General features: G+C 37.9%; 1 protein-coding gene across 2 annotated transcripts in view; it reads left to right on the top strand.

The window, feature by feature from the left end:
* The window catches only part of ULK4 (unc-51 like kinase 4), a 685490-nt gene that overhangs the window by 263293 nt on the left and 401660 nt on the right, over positions 1–20537 (top strand). For both annotated transcript variants that reach the window (XM_027774534.1, XM_006155390.3), the window contains one exon: positions 9180–9272. In XM_027774534.1, coding sequence (XP_027630335.1) covers positions 9180–9272 — 93 coding nt within the window. The remainder of the gene's footprint in view (positions 1–9179; positions 9273–20537) is intronic.

The following is a 20537-nucleotide window of genomic DNA, read 5'->3' as shown; positions in this document are numbered from 1 at the left end:
GAGAAATTAACATTTTTTTCTTAAGCCAGGAAAAAGGTTAGGATTCAGTTCAAACAGTAGGTAGATGAACCTATCAACAGTTAAAGACAAAAATCCTTAAATCTGGAAAACAAAGCATAGAAGAAAATCAGTAATGCTTTAGTCAAAAGTTGTAAAATTCTGTTTTACCAGTTCAGTCTCATGTAATTAATCTCTCTTCTGTTGAATTTTCAGTGTTATTATGGTTTGATGTTTCCATTTAAATTCTGGAAATTAACATTAAATTATTATTGATCTTTCTAGACTTATCCCTTCCATTAAGTTGGCCATTCTCCTGTTTGTTTGTTTGCTTTTATTCTGGTTACTGTGTGTCTGAATTTAGTTTTCTTGGTATAGCACTCCCTTCAGAACTTCTTGGAGAGCTGGTCTGATGTTAGTATATTCTTTCAGGTATTGTTTATTTGAGAATGTTTTGTCTTTTCTTTCCATATGAAGGATAATGTTGCTGGGTACAGTATTCTTGATTGAAATTGCTTTTCCCTTAACACTTTGAATATATTTTCCCATTCTTTTCTTGGTCACATTGTTTATGATAAGAGGTCTGCTGTCAGCCTGATGGGGTATCCTTTGAAAGTAACTTGATGTTTCTCTCTTATCAATTTTAGTATCTTGTCTCTGTGATTTTTGGTCAATCTGGCTATGATGTGCTTTGGAGAAGAATATCTTGGGTTGATTTTATGTGGGGTCCTTTGTATTTCTTGGGTCTGGATATTTGAATACTTCTCTAAGTTTGAAAAGTTTTCTTTCTGGATTTCATGGATTAGATTATCAATGCTCTTATTAGTTTCTTCACCTTCTCATATACAGATCGATGTTTTGCATTTAATGGTATCTAGTGTTACTCATATATTATTCTCATTTTTGGGGGGTTATTTTCTCAGTCTTTTTGGTTAATTTTTATAGGTCAGAAGTTTTGTTTTCTACATCTGAGATTCAATCTAATCTGCCTTTAATACTTTCAAGGGAGGTTTGATTTCCTGTATTATAGCCTTCATCTCTAACAGTTTGATTATTTTTTATGGTGTATATTTCCTCTTTCAGATCATGCAAGAACTCCCTCTCTTCCTGGAATTCATTGTCTCTTTTCTCTTTCATTTTCTTGAGTTCATTGTGTCTCTTCTCTTATATCTCTGTTAGCTTTGTCACTATGAATATTCTAAATTCTTTACTTGACATTTCCACGAGTCCCATTATATTGTCTGTGGATGATGAGGAGTTATTCTTTTCCTTGGGAGAAAGACATTTTCTTGGCTTCTCATATTTCTTTTGCCTCCGTGGTAGTTTCTGGTTATCTGATGGATTATATGTTTTTTCCTAATTTTTGGAGTTAAATCTGAGCATTCAGAGAGGCATGCAGGAGGAGGTGATCTGCAGTCTCTCTGCAGATCCATTTTTCTCCCTTTGTTCAGTGGATTCCATGGGAATTAAGGATTATTAAGACATTTTCTTGGCTTCTCATATTTCTTTTGCCTCCGTGGTAGTTTCTGGTTATCTGATGGATTATATGTTTTTTCCTAATTTTTGGAGTTAAATCTGAGCATTCAGAGAGGCATGCAGGAGGAGGTGATCTGCAGTCTCTCTGCAGATCCATTTTTCTCCCTTTGTTCAGTGGATTCCATGGGAATTAAGGATTATTCTGACCCTAAAATTATTCAGATATTTGACTACTGTGCACCTAGACCCATCTAGAAATTCAGTATGTGGAGACTGGCTAGAACTTGGGGTCAGGAAGGTGAAGTCTGGGCAGAATATCTTCAGTTGTCCTTGTGCCTTAAAGGGGTCACTCAAGTGTAGATGGCTTGAGATTGACCTGTCCTGGCTAGATCTTGGGGTCAGGATAGTAAAGCCTGAGCAGAAAATCTTCAGTTGTCCTACTCCCTGACAAGGGCCGCTCAGAGCTTAATGTAGATTGGCAGCCTCTTCTATACCTAAACATCTCTTTCCTCTTAGATATTCAAGTCTGAGATCCATCTTGCACTCTGTTAGATTTGCATCGTCACACACAGGCTTTCTCATATCATTCTCTTGTTCAGAAACCTTTTGACCTGTAGATTGTAGAACATAATATTAACAGTATTTACCCAGCAATTCAAGATACTCTCAATGTGTTGCCTCTCCCATCCATTTTAAGTTAGGATGCTCCACTATATGGTTTCTCCATTCTTAGGGAGACTGACTTAATACTTTCTGAAATTTCCTCCTTACAACCGTCTTTCCTCCTGAATATCATATTGTTAATCTCTATATCTGCAACTGTATATATGAACATATTATCAGTATTTTAGTGGCTGTCTTATAATCTACTTTCTGTCTACACCTACATTTATAGATGTACTGACAATTGTATAAACAATTCCCAGTTATTGCACATCTAAGTGTTTTTTTTTAGTATTTCACTTTTACATATATAAAACACTGCAAAGGCTATTTAATGGCCACATCTTTGGGCATATTCTGTATCCTTCTGTTTAATCTCTAGGAATAGGCTAGCCATGTCAAAATGTATGTACATTTTAAAGGATTTGATATGTTTAACCAAATTTTTTTTCAAAGACAGTCAATGGTTTATTCTACCAGCTTCTATTAGAATGTGCCCATTTTATTGCACCCTAGTTAACTTCAATTTGCAATTTTTTAGATATTAATGTAGTAGACTAGGGAATTTCTTCCCTAGACTTATTGGTGATTTATAGTCTTCTTAGGTGAATTTTTTTCCATTTTTCTAGTAGTATATTTATTGATTGGAATATCAATTAAATATAGTGAGAATATTAATTTTTTGTTTTATCAACATTCTGCAAATAATTTTGGCTCTTTTCATTTAATTGTTGTGGTTTTGTCATTGAGAAATACTTAATTTTTTTAATAACATACAGCCTGTCCATTCAGTTTAATTTCTTTCTAAAACTATTCTTTCTGGTTCATCTCAAGTGTCATTTTTCTTTGCTTTAGATATATATGTGTAGTCTTTTTCTTTTCTTTTTCTTTTTTTTTTTTTAGAGAGATTTTTGCTATAGGGCGTGTGCGCTTGCCAGAAAGACAGAGAGACAGAAAGTGAGAAATCACCCCCAATAGGGATGGCTGTGCCGCAATCTCTTCTCCGTTCTCCTCTTGAGATCTTGGGCATGCACACACATGCATGTTTAAGCAATGAGTTTAAGCCACTGCTTCTGGGACTTTAACCGCAGTCGACTACGTGGGAGTCCAGCGACATAGCCATTACGCTAACTGCTGGTCCCTATATGTGTAGTCTTTTAAAAACAGTTGATGTATTTATATCTTCCAAAAATGAGACAGGGAAATGCCAACAGGGTCTTGGCAACATATCCATCCACAGCCTCAGCCAGCTCCAATGCATTCAGGATGTCTCTGGATGCAAATCTGAAACCTTCATTTGGACAGGCCTTGCAGATCAGTTTCACTACTGAGCTCCCTCCAGCCCTCTTTATGAGATTCTTGGTCCCAGTCTCCTCTTTATTGTATAATGTGCTTTAACTTTTCATGTGGTAGGATCTTCCTCATTGCATTTCACCCTCAAGTTTCTTGGACATTCTGGTATAGTCCTCCTTGCCCTAATTCTTCCTTAAGGTGGGAGTGTGAGTTTGTGGCATAATCCCTTTAGAATGAACCTCCTCCCTCCCCCCACAAAATCAGAGACACTTTTCTGCATTTGACTATTGGGTTGGTGACATCCTTCAGAATAGTTTCTCATGATAATCCAGAACTATTTGGATAGCCTTTTTCAGTGTTCTCCGAGACCACCTCATTGGTCACTATTTCTGCCGGGACTTGGCAAGATAGGGGTTTATTATTTTAGAACTGGGTACAAAGAAAAAAAAAAGCAGGTCTATCTTTTCTTTGGCATCATGCTTTGAATCCCAAATATGTGATTTTTAATTTATTTCCTCCTTTGGTATTGATGTGAATTTACTAAAAATGGCTTTTTTTTTTTTTTTGCCTGGGTTCAAGCTACTTTGAACCCTAGCAAAGACCCCTTGTTTATGCAGGATCCTAGAGGGAGAAGAGTGGAGTCTAGGGACAGTTAAGGTACTGTTAACAGGGATCCCAATCTGTGGCCATGCTTAAGGCATTTAGAGTACTCCTTTCCAGCTCTGCCCACCAGAATAGGCCAACTCTTCACTGGTCACTCTCCTCCAAGACCATATCAGGAGTCAGGTCTCACCGCTAGTTTTCTTTATTTTTCCTGCCATGTTGCATTCAGAGGAAAGCATGATCTGGTTACTATCAGCTTGGCTGCATTATCTCTGTTTAGAGGACAAGTTTAATAAATCACAGGATACTTTTGGCTATATTTTTCTGGCCATTACAAACTTATCTTTGATGAAACTAAAATATATTCAATATTTGTATTCTAAGCATAGCCATTAAGAATTTTACCTTTTTTTTTTTTTTTTCCCTCCAGTGGGAAGAACATAGAACAATATTCTTTGGTAAAATTCTCATGTATGGGCCAGTGCAAGCTTCTTCCTTCCTTCTTGTTTCAAGATTAGATAACCTCAAACAACCTCAAGACATTTTAATTTTAGTCAATAAAGTCTCAGCGTTTTCTTTATAGATGTAGCTTCTACCTAGTTCCTATTGTGTATTTTTTAATTATATTTTTGATCTGATTGAGAATAAGTTTTCTATTATTTTTCCAAATAGTTGTTCATATCTTCTCTTGTGTTTTCCACACAAGCATGTGAGTAAAAAAAATCCCTTGGGGAGTTGTTAAAAAAATTCTTAGGCTTGTAGCCTTTTCCCTCACTGATTCAAGTATGTCTAGGAGCGGGAGCAAGGCAAGATAGTTGTGCAGTTATCCCAATGGGTAACTCATCAGAAGTTTCTCATACTCACTTCAATTTGAGACTCCCTCACTGATTGTTTCCAAATACTGGTAAGTGATGGAAGAGGGTTGAATTGGTTGGTCTGTCTGTCTGTCTGTCTTTCTTTCTTTCTTTCTCTCTCTCTCTCTTTCTTCCTTTTTCAAAGTTTATTCATCTATTTCTTTCACTAACAAGAAAGAGAAAGAGAGAACACCCCTAGCAGTGTCCCAACACTGTGATCTCCTCCAGCCTCAGAGAGCCCAGATTGTGAGTAAGTGTACTCCAGTTTACTCGGAGGTCTCTGGACATGACCCTAGAACCCTCTCCCTGTGGGTCAGCCTCACAGAGCATCACGCTTTACCACTGTGCCACCATTCAGCCAGCCTTCTCTTATTTTCAACTTTAAGAATACTGCTTCTGAGTTTCCCTGTTAAGGATGTGTGCTGTAAAGAGTTAACTCAGCAGATGTGCGATGTTCAAACTCTGTACATTCCAAAGAAACTGGCCAATGACGGCCTCCTAGGGGACAACTTCTTAGTCTTTGGAATATCCTGGCTGATAGGACTATATTTGTATACCTTGATCCATACCAGCAAATTCATGCTAACATTATGAATTATGGTGGGGGCTTTTGGCCATCTCAGCCTGACCTCTGGAGGGCCTAGAGTCTGAATAACTAAGCTCAACCTGTACACAGGCTACAGACCAAACCCAATAAAAACTCTGGCCACCAAGGTTCAAATGAGCTTCTCTGGTTGGCAGTACTGCACATGCATTGTCATACCTTGCTAGGAGGATTAAACACTGTCTGTATAACCCCACTGGGAGGTGAAAACTGGAAGCTTTGGCCAGGTCTCAAACTCTACCCTGTGTTGATTATCTTTGGTGATTTTAGTCTGTATTTTTTTCAATGTAATAATTCATAATTGGGAGTATAATAAGTTTTCTGATTCTGTGAGTCCTAGTAAGTCATTGAAACTTAGAGTGTTTGTGGTATGTTGGAGTCAATGATTAGACCTTTTTTTTACAAATAGGTTTTTGTTACAGGGCACGTGTGCTCACCAGAGAGTGAGAGGGAAAGGGAGAAATCATCCCCCAGGAGAGATGGCCATGGCATAATGCCTTCTCCCCCATTTTCCTCCTGGGATTTTGGGCATACACACACATGCACCTGGCGTGATTTTCAAGCCACCAGGTCCAGGACTCAAACTATAGTTGGCCATGTTGGAATCCAACATCTTAACCACCATGCCATCTGCTGGCCCTAAGACCTTTCTGTCATAAGATTATTTAGTCAGAAAAAGGAGCTAATGATCTCTCTCTAGTATCCTAAGTTGTTCTCTCTTTTTTTTTTTTTAAATTGAGTTGGATATTAAATTTTTGTCAAACACATTTTTAGCAACTCTGAAAGATGTTTACTTGATTTTTGTTTTATTTGTATGATAAAATATGTTAATTGTTTCCCTAATGTGGGCTTTTTAGTACTTGATATAATTCATGCTTGGTGATGCTATATGTTTTTTAAATTTATTGGTGTCTTTGACTTATTAATATTTTAGTTATAATTTTATAATGAATGGTTAGTGTTTTACTTTTCATCTTTTTCATACATAGGTAATCATTTACTTGTTATAATTCAAAAGTATAAGTAAACTTTATAAAATATGATACTTCCTGGGTCTTAAACAGAAGGCTGTGCCCAACTTAATTTATTCTTGCCCTGCTACCTCCATTTTGAACACTTGGTGTATGACTTCCCTCAGGCCCTCTTGAGGTTCGAGCAGCTTGTCAGACTGAATTGAATGCCCCCAGCCTGCTCCCTGCTCAATTCTTGGGATTTCTTTCATTCTTTTTAACCCTCTACTTTCAAGTCCCATGTCTTATAATTGTCAGGTTCCTTTTCTGTAATAGTCGCTCTCCTTCCTTAGCTTGCCTCCTTTGTCATGGCTGTGGGCTTAGAGGCTATATAATTAAGCTTGTTATATAATGATTTCCAAAATGAAAGTAAATAAGCTCAGAGTAGGAGCCTGGGGCCCTGTTCTCGAAATGAAAAGCATCTGTTTCATGCCATAGATTTTTAAATATCCATTTTGGATTTTTAAAGAGAATTTTCTTCCATTTTCGATGTTGGATGTCCCAGAGAATTAGGTTGTAAAGTTGACTGGCTAGTTCATTCGTTCATTTATTTGTTCATTCATTCACTCATTTATTTGGTGCATATTAATTGTATAGATACACAGTGCTATCCACTAGACAGGTAAGACATAGTGTATAAACCAGCTTCCACTAGCAAACATGGGAGAGCAGTCTGAGTTTTATTATGGAAACATTTTTGTTTTAATGTTTGCTTGTTTCTTTCATGAAATGAAAAGAGAAGGGAAGAGAAGGACAGAGACACCAGGGTCCATGCTGTGATCTCCCACACCTCAGTGTTCAACCAGTCAGTATCTCAGGTGTGCGTCCAGGTCTATCTGGGAACTGATCCCGATCTTCTGTGCGGCTTCCAGCATTGCCAAGCATTATGCCAGCACTGTGCCACTGTGGCTGGACCTGTTGTGCAAACTTTTTTAAAAAAAAAAACTTTGGTAACAGAGACTTTATGCAGATGAGGGAGAAGGAGAGAAGCACTCTTGACAGGGTCTCAGCATGCTGTGGTCTCCTTTCCTTGGTCTTCCTGCTCCTTAGGTCTTGGACCCCTCACTTAATGCCTAGTGTATTTACAAGTCCCCCCTGGGGTCTGACCATATGGCTTCCGGGCACTTATGTTATAGATGCAACCACGTTGGCTGGGTCGTTGTGCAAACCTGTGATAATACCAGTCTGGGTTTTATTCTCTTTGGTAATCTTTTAATTTGGGATTTGTAAGTATTAATTATAAGACTACTCCGCAGAACTTTGTTAACACAGCAGGCTTGACTCTGCTTTCATTAAGTAGGCCTGATTTCAGGCCAAGCTCCTGATCAGTGGTCACATAGGGTTGTTCACTCCACCTAGACTGTTTGTGCATCCAGTCTGGTTTATGCTGAGTACCTGCTTTCCTTCTGGGAGCCTGAATTTTGATTCGTGTTAGACAGAGGTTGTCTACATGACCATCCCCTAATAAAACCCTTGGTTGCTGACTCTAAGGGACTTCCCTGAGCGTGCAGCATTTTCATTTCTGGAGCAACAATATGCTGTGTGAGCCCTCATGGGCGTGAGCCTCAGGAAAGCTGCACATTCTCCAGCCTTCCACCTGAGTCCCTTTCCTTTGTGGATCAGCTTCGTGCCCCTACGTAATGCTATTCTAGATTTTCACTGTGAGTACAACTAAATGCTGAGTCCCACAAGTCCTCTAGAGAATCTCCAAATGGGAGGGTGGTCTTGGAGAGCCCCAGCACAAATGCCCAGTTGAATTGTAACAGTACATGGGTTATCTCAATGTATCTTCCAAATAACAGTATGGGGTAAGTCAGTATTGTCGTCACCATTGGCAAGTGCACCGCTTTGAAGCTCCATGAGCTTATGTAACCTGTGCAGGTTCTGTGGTTCATAATTTTATTCCAGTTTTTTGTGTACCTTTGTTTTTTTATTTTCTTTTTTTTGGAGAGGTTTTTGCTATAAAGTGCATGCGCTCGCCAGACAGACAGAGAGAGACAGAGAGACAGAAAGCGAGAAATCTCCCCCCAGGGGGGATGGCCATGCTGCAATCCCTTCTTCTCCATTCTCCTCTTGGGATCTTGGCATGCATGCACACGCGCCCGGCGTGAGTTTAAGCCACCGGGTCCGGGACTTGAACCGCGGTCGACTACATGGGAGTTCAGTGACATAGCCATTACGCTAACTGCTGGTCCCGTGTCTTTGTCTTATTGGGTCATCGGGAAAGTCATAATGCATTTTTTCACAGAAAAACAGAAAAGTACATCATGATTTTCCTGATGACCTAATAGCTTTTTGCTGCAGGGTGTGTGCGTTTACCAGAGACAGAGAGAGACAGAGACAGAGAGAGAGAGAGAGAGGGAAGAGAGGAGGGAAAGTCAGAAATCACCCCCTGGGGATACTGGCCATGCTGCAACCACTTCTTCTCTATTCTCATCTCAGAATTTTGGTTGCACTCACACACGCACCTGGCATGTCTTTCAAGCTGCCAGGTCCAGGATTCGAACTGTGCTGGTCGTCATGTGGGATCCAGCACCTTAATCACCATGCTACCTGTTGGCTTTTTATTTCAGTTTTTTTTTTTCCCCAGATGTTTGTGCCTTATTGTTTCTGTTGTCCAGAGGGAGATTTAAATAAGAAAATATACTGGATATTTAAAAAATAACTTTCTCATTCTAGGTATGAGCACATCCTCACAGAGCCTGACCCGGTACCAGCATATGCTCTGAAGCTGCTGGTTGCAATGACTGAACATAACCCACGTTTTACCAGGTACTGTAAGTTCAAATTTGTTTTTCTTGTTTCTTATCTATAGGGAGAATTTTGTGTGTCCTGCAGATGTTGTTCGAGATGATGAGATTCCAAAAGACCTACATTTTAGTTGCCAACATGGTCATTTTTTTCATGCACTGTGGTTTGTAATATCTGCCATTTATGCTCTTTTGGCTCTTGTTCTCATATTTCTAACCCTTACTATGGAATTCACAATGCTTTACAATGATAGTCTTTAAAGAGAAGACACTCAAGTGCCAATTTTTGCTTCGTAGTTTATTAACTCTTGGGACTATTTGATATAGTTGACAACTTTATTTTTTTATTTTTGACATAGGACACATGCATTTGCCTGAGAGAGGGAGATAGAAAGAGAAAGTGAGAAGTCAACGCCCAGGGCAGTTGACCATGCCATAATCCCCACTCCTCCATTTTCCTCTGGAACTGGAACCATGCAGTTGACCATGTGGAATCCAGCCACCCCAACCTCCACACCACCTGCTGTCTCCATTGACATACTTTATTATTTGTAAAGGTTTTTGCCATAGGGTGCATGTGCTTGCCAGGGGGAGAGAGAAACAGTCAGTGAGAGGAAATATAAGAAACCACCCAATAGCGGGGAATGGCCACACAACAGTTCCTTCTCTTCCACTCTCTTCCTGGATCTTGGGAATGCACATACATGCGCCTGGCATGAATTTCAAGCCACTGGGTCTGGGATTCAACTGTGGTCGGCCACGTGGGAGCCAAGCGATGTAACTGCTCCACCATCTGCTGGCCCCTCGGCATACTATTTTAAAGTAGTGGTGTGCTTTTTCCTTTTTGGACGTACTGAATATGATGATGCCAGATTTCTGTACAACTAGTTGCTGGGTGTTTTCAGTCTTGTAAGAACAGTTTTTCAGAGGGAATGTACGCAGGTCCACAGAAGGGGAAGAGAGGCAGAGGTCTTTCTTCTTTTCAAACAGGAAACCAAGTTTTCTTGTACAGGTGATATCTGAGGACATTTTGGGGTCTGAATAGCATTCGTATGTAGAGTACACCTCCAGAATTGCCAGTTGATCCTTAAAGAGACGAGAGAGATAGCCAGAGGAAAAGTGAGAAATCACCTCCCTAGGGGGCACAGCCATGCTGCAATCTCTTTTTTTCCCAATTTCCTCCTGGGATTTTGGGCACATACACAAAATAAGATTTTTTGACACTTGGTGTGATTTTTTATGCCGCCAGGTTCGGGACTCGCACTGCAGTTGGCCATGCCCAATGCCTTAACCACAATACCACCTGTTGGTCCCTATCAGTTGGTCTTTGTCAAAGAACCAAATCACATCATTCCCACCACCTTGATTTAATCTGCTTTGCTGTCTCATCACAGATAGTTTTGCATTATGAACCGCCATCATGTTGTTACTACCAAACAATAAAGGCTGTTGGAGAGTGTTCATTTAAAGGAAGAAGCTGAGCCATACAGTCTTCCCCTGGCTGTGTCAGGCCTCATGGGTGTGCTATGTCTGAGTTAAAGGGTGCCAAAATGTTCTTGGTCTTTGGGTCATCCACAGCACTGGGGCTGTTGTAGCTCTTAGGCTGGTTTCCTGCTCTCATCCATTTCTAGAGGGTGCCATAAAAATATTAGTCTGTACTCTCTGTGCTATATTATAAGAAAATCTGGAGAGTGCTAATCTGACACTCTTTATCCTTGCCAATTTGAAGTTCTGTGCTTCTATAGGTTGTAAAGAGTCTGACTATGACCCTTTCAAATTCATCACTCAGAAGGCATCATTCTCTCTTCCAAAGTACAATTTCATTCTAAAGAGTGAATCTGTGTTAGAAGTTGAATAAAAATTCAGATAGTTGTTTCTTTCCTGAACCTTGGGTCCCAAGTACTGTATACTAATTTTATCCATTTATGAGATTGAACAGATTGTATTTATTATTATTATTTTTTTTTACATTGACTTTAGCTCATTCTTGTAGCATATTTTCTAGGCTTCTTTCCCTTCTTGCCAACTCTCTATTAAATTCAGTCGCATTTACTCACTTTGGGGGAAAAAACCTACAGAAGTGGAAACAGATCATCTGTAGCCTTTATGGAATCTTTTTAATTGAGAAGAGATTAGAGACTAGGTTTAGGAGTTAATTTATTCTAGCTTTTTTATTTTATAAGAGAGTTTATAAGCATAATTCAGTGGGCTTATTTATATATATTTCTATTGTTTTAATGATATAACCAATATTTTAATATATTATTTATCTTAAGTTCTAATAATAAAACCAAGAAGTTCCCACGGCTTCTCTGTCTCCCCATCCTTCTACTCCTATAGCCTCACACCCAGTTGAAGTAATAGTTCTTGTTTGGGTGTTTGTCCTTCCCAAAAATTTTTTGGCTACTTAAATTTAGCGTGTGCGTGCACGCGTGTGCGCGCGCACACACACACACACACACACACACACACACACACACTCACACAAAGAATTGAAATACTTTTGCTTGTGATTAATTTAAAAAAAATCATAGTATCATTCTGTTTGTATTTCTCTTCATATTCTTGTCAACATTGCTGCTGAACTAATGGAATGGGATTTCATTTTATTTTGCATTGATCTAACTATTAATAATATTGAATCTCTTTTAATGTTTTTTATGATATTTAATTAAAATACCAAAGAAACAGTCTTCAACCTTCAATTCTACATCTAAGAGTATATTCTAGAGAAAAAACTCACATATGCACAAATATTTCCATTGAGGCAAATAATTTTTAAAATGAGAAAATTTTTACATCTTGCACAATTTGTATAGAGAAATTAAGCTGTGGGATAGCTATAAAATTGAACATTATGTAATAATTTAAAAGAGCAATGTATTTTAATACTGACATGCAGAGATAGCTAAATCATTTTGCCACCTGAAATTACTTTCCACCCCTCTGTCCCCTCCCATTTAAATGTTACTTTTGCCTTACTTGGGATTTCCTTCTAGATCTGTTGTTATTCACTTTTCTTGAGAAATGTGGTGTTAAAATAAGACTTACTTGATGTTAGTTTTAGCTGAAGTTCCAAAGGCCAAGAGTAGAACACTAAAGGTCAATTTCTACTGACCTGTCCCCACTGCCCAACTCCGACATACACACATTTTAAAGGAAGGTTCTAGCAACCTGTGTGTAATTTGCAAAGTCCTTTTACACATCTTGAAGGGAAGGATAGGAGAATGGAGAATACGTTTTGACTTCGGAATTTGGGTTTATTTCTCTAATTGGATTTAAGAAAAATACATGTTAAGTGTGACACTTTTCATTGAGTGAAAAAAAGACTAAAATTAAAAGATAGATACTGGTCTTATTTTTTTTAAACTTTGAAAGAATATCCTTTAATTATTTTAATTGCCAAAGGGTGTGCATGCTCTCCAGAGAGACAGAGAGAGAGAGGGAGAGAGGGAGAAATCATGCCCTCCATGGGGAATGGCCATGTTGCAATCCTTCTCTTCCATTCTTCTCTTGGTATTTGGAACACACTCATACTCACACACACGTACACACACACACACATGCACACACGCCCAGGGTGACTTTCTTTTTAAATGTATTTTTTTCTTTATTATTATTATTATTTATACATCGATCGCTATACATCATTTAGATTGTAAAGAGACTTTACCCAGCATGGTATATACCTCAGTTCAGCCCCATTGAGAATACTATACACATCCTCATCAACAGATAATAAACCATATCTGTGTCCCACAAATGTTTTACCTCTCTAATTTTTCCCCCAAATTTCCGTTCCTATGCTCTTCTCGTCCCACACTCTTCTTCCACTTTGTCTTTAGTGTCTATAAGACTTTTTAATGCTTTTATGTCCTCCAGACTTTCAGTTTCTAAGATAGAGTATGGACAGTCTGTAGATGTCAAGTGGATACATACTGTGTCTCTCTTTCATAGGATGTTAAGTGGATACATACTGTGTCTCTCTTTCATAGCCTGACTTGCTTCACTCAGCAAAAAATCTTTCATATTCATCCACTTTTTATCAAATTCCAGGGCATTGTTTTCTGAGGCTGAATAGTACTCCATGGAGTATATGTGCCACACTTTTTCAATCCTTTCATCTGTTTGCGGACATTTGGGTTGGTTCCATGTCTTAGCAATTATGAATAATGCTGCAATAAATATAGTTGTGCAAGCGCTTTTCCAACTGAGCATTCTGTCCTTTGGGTAAATACCCAGGAGTGGAATTGCTGGATCATATGGTAGTTCTATTTGAAGGTCTTTGAGGAACCTCCATATTGTTCTCCACAGTAGCTGTAACAATTTACATTCCCACCAGTAATGTAGGAGTGCTCCTCTTTCACTACATCCCCGCCAGCACTTACCATGTTTTGTTTTTTTAATCTTTGCCATTCTTACTGGGATTAGGTGGTATCTCGTTGTGGTTTTGATCTGCTTCTCCCTTATGACGAGGGATGTTGAGCATTTTTTCATAAGCTCTTTGTCTGTTTGTATGTCTTCCTTAGAGAGTTTATTCAGCTCATTTTCCCATCTTTTAATTGGGTTGATTATTTTTTTCCAGGTTAGCTGCTCGAGTTCTCTGTGTATTGTGGTTATCGGTCCATTATCTGAGGCAGTGTTAACAAAAATTCTCTCCCCATTCCGAGGGTTGTCAATTCATAATAATTTTGGTGTCCTACGCTGTGCAGAAACTTCTTAATTTCATTAATCCCACCTGTCTATTTTAGGGATTATTGCCTGTGCTTTGGGTGTCTTGCTTGCCTACCTCAACGTCTCCCAGAGTTCCTCCAGTGTTTTCTACCAATAGATTTATAATTTGCGGTCTAGGTTTAGATCTTTGATCCATTTTGAGTTAATTTTTGTTAATGGTGATAGATAAGGGTTTAGATTTATCTTTCTGCAGGTGGATACCCAATTTTTACAGCACCATTTGCTAAAGAGGTTTTTCTTTTCCCTCTGGATTGATTGGTACCCTTTATCAAAGATCAGTTGGCTTTATGCTTTGGGGTTTATTTCTGGATTCTCTATTCTGTTCCATTTGTCCTTGTGTTTTTGTGCCAGTACCATGCTGTTTTGATTATCACAACTTTGTAATATGATACTGGTCTTATTTTTTTCCCTGTCCACTTTATTCTCTCTTCATTTCCCTGTTATTCACTATGGTTTACTACTTTTATTCATTTTGTATCTAAATGAAAGCTATTTTGAATATGTATTTTTCATTTTTCCTTTATATACACAATAACATGTTATATACACTTTCTGCCCTTTAGTTTTTTTTTTTTTTTACTTAACAATATATCCCCAAGATTTGCTTTTGTATCAGTATGTAAAGATTTTCCACATTGTGATTTATAGTGGCATTCTCTTCCATTGTTTGGATATATCATAATTTACCTGGTTAGTGTCTAATAGATAGACTTGCATTGTTTCTAATCTTGTCATATTATAATGAACAATCTTATACGTACATCATTTTGTACACATGCATATACATCTCATAGGGTAATTTGTAGAAATGATATCAAAGGATATCAAATGTATCAAAGGATAGATATATTTGAATATTTTATTTGACATGGCCAAATTACCCTCCCTGGGAGTTTACCATTTTGTATCTCCAAATGAGCTGCATGATGATGCCTCATTCTCTAGAGCCTTGCCATCATAATTTGTTGTTAAACTTTGGAATGTTGCTGGTATGACAGGCAAAAGAAGTTATTTTAGTGTCATTTTAATTTGCAGTTCTCTTGTAGTGAGTGAGGTTGGATATCTCTTCATAAGGTCAGGGGTTGTTTGTACATCTTTTTTATGCCTGTGCTCTTTGTCGTCACTTCCTAAGTCTTAGGAATGTCACTCTTTTAACTAAACTACCTTCTTCCTGCTTTCCCGTGCACAGCTATGCCACAGACTACTAATCTGTTTTACTTTTAATAGTGTCTGGGGTGCTCCAGTTTTGCTGATGTCACAAATGGTGTGGCCATCAATACTTGTGTCTGCTTCATGATGAATCCATACATGGTGTCTCCATTGGGTACCCATGCAGGAGGGGAAATGTCAGGTCACAGGATTTGTCCTCCCTCAGATCCAGTAGATACCACCAAGCAATCTTCTAAATTGGTTGTACCAATTCTCATTCCTACCAGTGTTATTCAGGAGATGTGGGTGCCATGTAAAGTTTTCATTTTTTTTTGAAGAGTTATTTTTATTTAACTAACTTTCTTTCTTTCTTTCTTTCTTTCTTTCTTTCTTTCTTTCTTTCTTTCTTTCTTTCTTTCTTTCTTTCTTTTTCTTTCTTTCTTTTATTTGATCAGAAAGGGACATAGTACAGAGTGAGACTGAGAGAGAGAGAGAGAAAAAAAAGTGAGAAAGCAAGCTGCCAGGTCTGGTACTGGAACCTCAGTCAGTCATGTGGGAGTCCAGTGGCCTTAACCACCATGCCACCTGCTGGCCCTTTTTTTTGGTTTTATCTTTAATGTCAGAGATTTATCGAGGTATAATTTACACAGAGGGAAATTCAATTTAGGTATACAGTTCTGAAAAAAAATATTATGTTAACTACTGCAATCAAGATAAAGAATATTTCCATCATTCCAAAAATTTCCCTTGTCTCTCTTTGAATATTAGTTTGTAATAATTATTTACCTGGGAAGTGATGTTACCTGATTGATTTTATATTTTAAGTTTTTACATTTATTTTTCAAGCATTGATACCTAACGTGTTCCAGACTTCAGTATTTGACAGGGTACACAGGGCTGGTAGGTGGCATGGAAGTTAAGGTGGCTGGATTCCATATGGATGACTCTGTGGTTTGAGTTTTGGATGCAGCTGCTTGAAAAAACACACTAGGTATGTGTATATGAGTGCCCAAAATCCTGAGAAGAAAATGGAGGAGAAGGGATTGGGGCATGGCCATCCCTCGGGGGATGATTTCTCATTTTTCCTCTTATTCCCTGCCTCCTTTCTCTGCCCCTGGTGAGTACAGGTACCCCATAGCAAGTTAAAAAAAAAAGAAAGAATAATCAGAGAAAAGCAAGTCTTCTTCCAAAGAGAAAGCCAGTGTTAATAGTTTGTGTGTGCATTATTTTTCACAGAGGATAGCATGCTATGTATACCATTCTGTACCTCTTTTAAAAACCCGCAAGACACATCTCACTGAGCATCAGAGAAGGCACACAGGAGAAAAACCCTTTGAATGTGAACGATGTGGGAAAGCATTGTCCAGCAAGGAGTCCCTCACTGTACATAAGAGAATTCACACAGGAGAGAAGCCCTATGAATGTGAACAGTGTAGGAAAATGTTCTCCTGCAAGTCAGATCTCACTAAGCATTGGAGAACGCACACAGGAGAAAAACCCTATGAATGTGAACATGCATATACATCTTATAGGGTAATTTGTAGAAATGATATCAAAGGATATCAAATGTATCAAAGGATAGATATATTTGAATATTTTATTTGACATGGCCAAATTACCCTCCCTGGGAGTTTACCATTTTGTATCTCCAAATGAGCTGCATGATGATGCCTCATTCTCTAGAGCCTTGCCATCATAATTTGTTGTTAAACTTTGGAATGTTGCTGGTATGACAGGCAAAAGAAGTTATTTTAGTGTCATTTTAATTTGCAGTTCTCTTGTAGTGAGTGAGGTTGGATATCTCTTCATAAGGTCAGGGGTTGTTTGTACATCTTTTTTATGCCTGTGCTCTTTGTCGTCACTTCCTAAGTCTTAGGAATGTCACTCTTTTAACTAAACTACCTTCTTCCTGCTTTCCCGTGCACAGCTATGCCACAGACTACTAATCTGTTTTACTTTTAATAGTGTCTGGGGTGCTCCAGTTTTGCTGATGTCACAAATGGTGTGGCCATCAATACTTGTGTCTGCTTCATGATGAATCCATACATGGTGTCTCCATTGGGTACCCATGCAGGAGGGGAAATGTCAAGACACAGGATTTGTCCTCCTTCAGATCCAGTAGATACCACCAAGCAATTTTCTAAATTGGTTGTACCAATTCTCATTCCTACCAGTGTTATTCAGGAGGTGTGGGTGCCATGTAAGGTTTTCATTTTTTTTGAAGAGTTATTTTTATTTAACTAAGGTCACAGGATTTGTCCTCCCTCAGATCCAGTAGATACCACCAAGCAATCTTCTAAATTGGTTGTACCAATTCTCATTCCTACCAATGTTATTCAGGAGATGTGGGTGCCATGTAAAGTTTTCATTTTTTTTTGAAGAGTTATTTTTATTTAACTAACTTTCTTTCTTTCTTTCTTTTTCTTTCTTTCTTTTAATTTGACCAGAAAGGGACAGAGTACAGAGTGAGAGTGTGAGAGAGAGAGAGAAAAAAAAAATGAGAAAGCAAGCTGCCAGGTCTGGTACTCGAACCTCAGTCAGTCATGTGGGAGTCCAGTGGCCTTAACCACCATGCCACCTGCTGGCCCTTTTTTTTTGTTTTATCTTTAATGTCAGAGATTTATCGAGGTATAATTTACACAGAGGGAAATTCAATTTAGGTATACAGTTCTGAAAAAAAATATTATGTTAACTACTGCAATCAAGATAAAGAATATTTCCATCATTCCAAAAATTTCCCTTGTCTCTCTTTGAATATTAGTTTGTAATAATTATTTACCTGGGAAGTGATGTTACCTGATTGATTTTATATTTTAAGTTTTTACATTTATTTTTCAAGCATTGATACCTAACGTGTTCCAGACTTCAGTATTTGACAGGGTACACAGGGCTGGTAGGTGGCATGGAAGTTAAGGTGGCTGGATTCCATATGGATGACTCTGTGGTTTGAGTTTTGGATGCAGCTGCTTGAAAAAACACACTAGGTATGTGTATATGAGTGCCCAAAATCCTGAGAAGAAAATGGAGGAGAAGGGATTGGGGCATGGCCATCCCTCGGGGGATGATTTCTCATTTTTCCTCTTATTCCCTGCCTCCTTTCTCTGCCCCTGGTGAGTACAGGTACCCCATAGCAAGTTAAAAAAAAAAGAAAGAATAATCAGAGAAAAGCAAGTCTTCTTCCAAAGAGAAAGCCAGTGTTAATAGTTTGTGTGTGCATTATTTTTCACAGAGGATAGCATGCTATCTATACCATTCTGTACCTCTTTTAAAAATATGACCTCTTTTATTCATTTTCTCTCTCATAAAAGAGAAAACTTTTCCAACACGAAAATAAATGTTTGAGGAGATACATGTACTAATTACCCTGATTTTATCATTACACATTGTATTCATTATTGAAAAATCACATTGTACATAAATATGTGCACTTATATTAAAAATATAAAATTATATGTATGAAATATCTATACCTGTTTTTGACAAACACATTGTTTTGCATTTTGTGACTATTTCATATTGATTTAGCAAGTACCCTTTTGGTAAATATTTTGTTTTTTTTTTTCCCCCTAATCTTCTGCTGTTATAAAACAAAGTTACAGTTAATGACATAGATAATTTGTCACATGTGTGAATGTCTGTGTAGGATAAATAAAGAGAAGTGAAAATCCTTCACTTAAGTGTGTAGAAGCCAATGATTCCTAAATTTGTCTGTATGTTACTATCGACTAGGGAGCTTTTAAAAATTTTAAAGCCCAGGTCATATCCCAGGCCAGTTAAATCACTATTTTTACATTGTGTATAGGCATCAGTAATTGTTGAAGCTCCCCAACTGAGTAAAGGCTCAATCAGGTTTGAGAACCACTAGTTTAAGAATTTTGTGATTTTGAAAGATGTTGCCAAATTGCCCCAGTCTAAGTGTGCCAGCTCTCACACTATCAGCTGTGTATGAAAGTGCCTGTTTGCGCGAAAACTCTGTCCAAGTAGTGTACGTGTGGTCATTGCCGTACATGAAAAATGGGTCTTTCTGCTTTACGGCATTGTGATCAGGCATTGCTTGTTGAATTTCTCTTACTTATTGATTGCTTTCATTTATCACCTAACACGCAGTCAGTTTTTGTGAACGTTCTATGTTTATTTGCTTAGCTGTAACCAAAACAAAACTGGCCCTAGTGCTGAGGAGTATTCTCCCTAAGTTTTGACAAGTGCCTAAAACGATAAGCTCATAATCTTAGCAATCTCTTTTAGTGACCTAGTTGGCACTTGTTTTTTGGCAAAATGCTTGACTAAAGTATATATCAAAAGTAGAATGCTGTGATACTTTTTTTTTTTATTTTAGGTTTTTGCCATAGGGCATGTAAGCTTGCTGGAGAGAAAGAGAGAGAGAAAGTGAGAAATCACCCCTCAGGGAGAGATGCCACAATCCCTTGTCCTCCATGCTCCTCTCGGAATTTTGGGCACGCATGCACACATGTCCACTGTTTAAGCAAATATTGGATTGTCAGAAAATTCAAGATGTATTTTATATATTTTTTTTATGTAAAATGCAGCATAACTTTTCCAACCACTCAATAGATTTCTAGTTATATAAAAATGTTATGCATTTAACTTATTTATAACTTGTACGCATTAGTATCATGTTCGTTGAAGCATATGCATCTTAATTTAACTTGTATGCATTAACAGCAAACAAGTTAAATTTTAACTTCTTTTGGAGCAAAATGTGGCTCTTTTCTTGAATTGAAAAGAAAAAAAGGTTTATGCTCTGTATCTAAGAAGAATGATTATTTTAGTTTGCTTAAAAATGTTAGAACTTTTTTTTTGGAACATGAGACCATTCTATGTCAAATGAAGTGTTATTATTTTTATGTGTTTATTCTAATTTTATAGGATTCTTAGTGGATAAAGAAGCCTCAAGAGCTTATTTAGCTTAAAGTACCATTGAGAATTTACCGTTCCCCTTCAAATAAGGGACAAGAGCATGATCTAATCTGCATTGCACATGGCAGGAATTTTAACTTTTTAAAACACTACTCCCCTGTTGGCTGTAGTTTATTATTACGTTTACAGCAGAAAGGTAAATTGTTTGCCATGTTGGTGCAATTTTACTGTCAGAAGGAACGCATTAATTCCCTCGAGCCCTGCCCTCTTCTCTCTTCTTAATTTTACAGTAGGTCGCACCAAACCGTTTCTCTCACACAGAGCAATACCCCAGTAGCTTGTTTCCATTAAGAGGTAATTACCTTTCTTACCGCAAATCTTCCTCAGCAAACAAGTTAAATTTTAACTTCTTTTGGAGCAAAATGTGGCTCTTTTCTTGAATTGAAAAGAAAAAAAGATTTATGCTCTGTATCTAAGAAGAATGGTTATTTTAGTTTGCTTAAAAATGTTAGAGCTTTTTTTTTTT

The sequence above is a fragment of the Tupaia chinensis genome, unplaced genomic scaffold (assembly GCF_000334495.1).
Source record: "Tupaia chinensis unplaced genomic scaffold, TupChi_1.0 Scaffold000451_2, whole genome shotgun sequence".
In the NCBI taxonomy this organism is placed as follows: Eukaryota; Metazoa; Chordata; class Mammalia; order Scandentia; family Tupaiidae; genus Tupaia; species Tupaia belangeri.
Note: the sequence above shows the minus strand (reverse complement) of the source record. Positions and strands in the feature narration are given on the sequence as shown.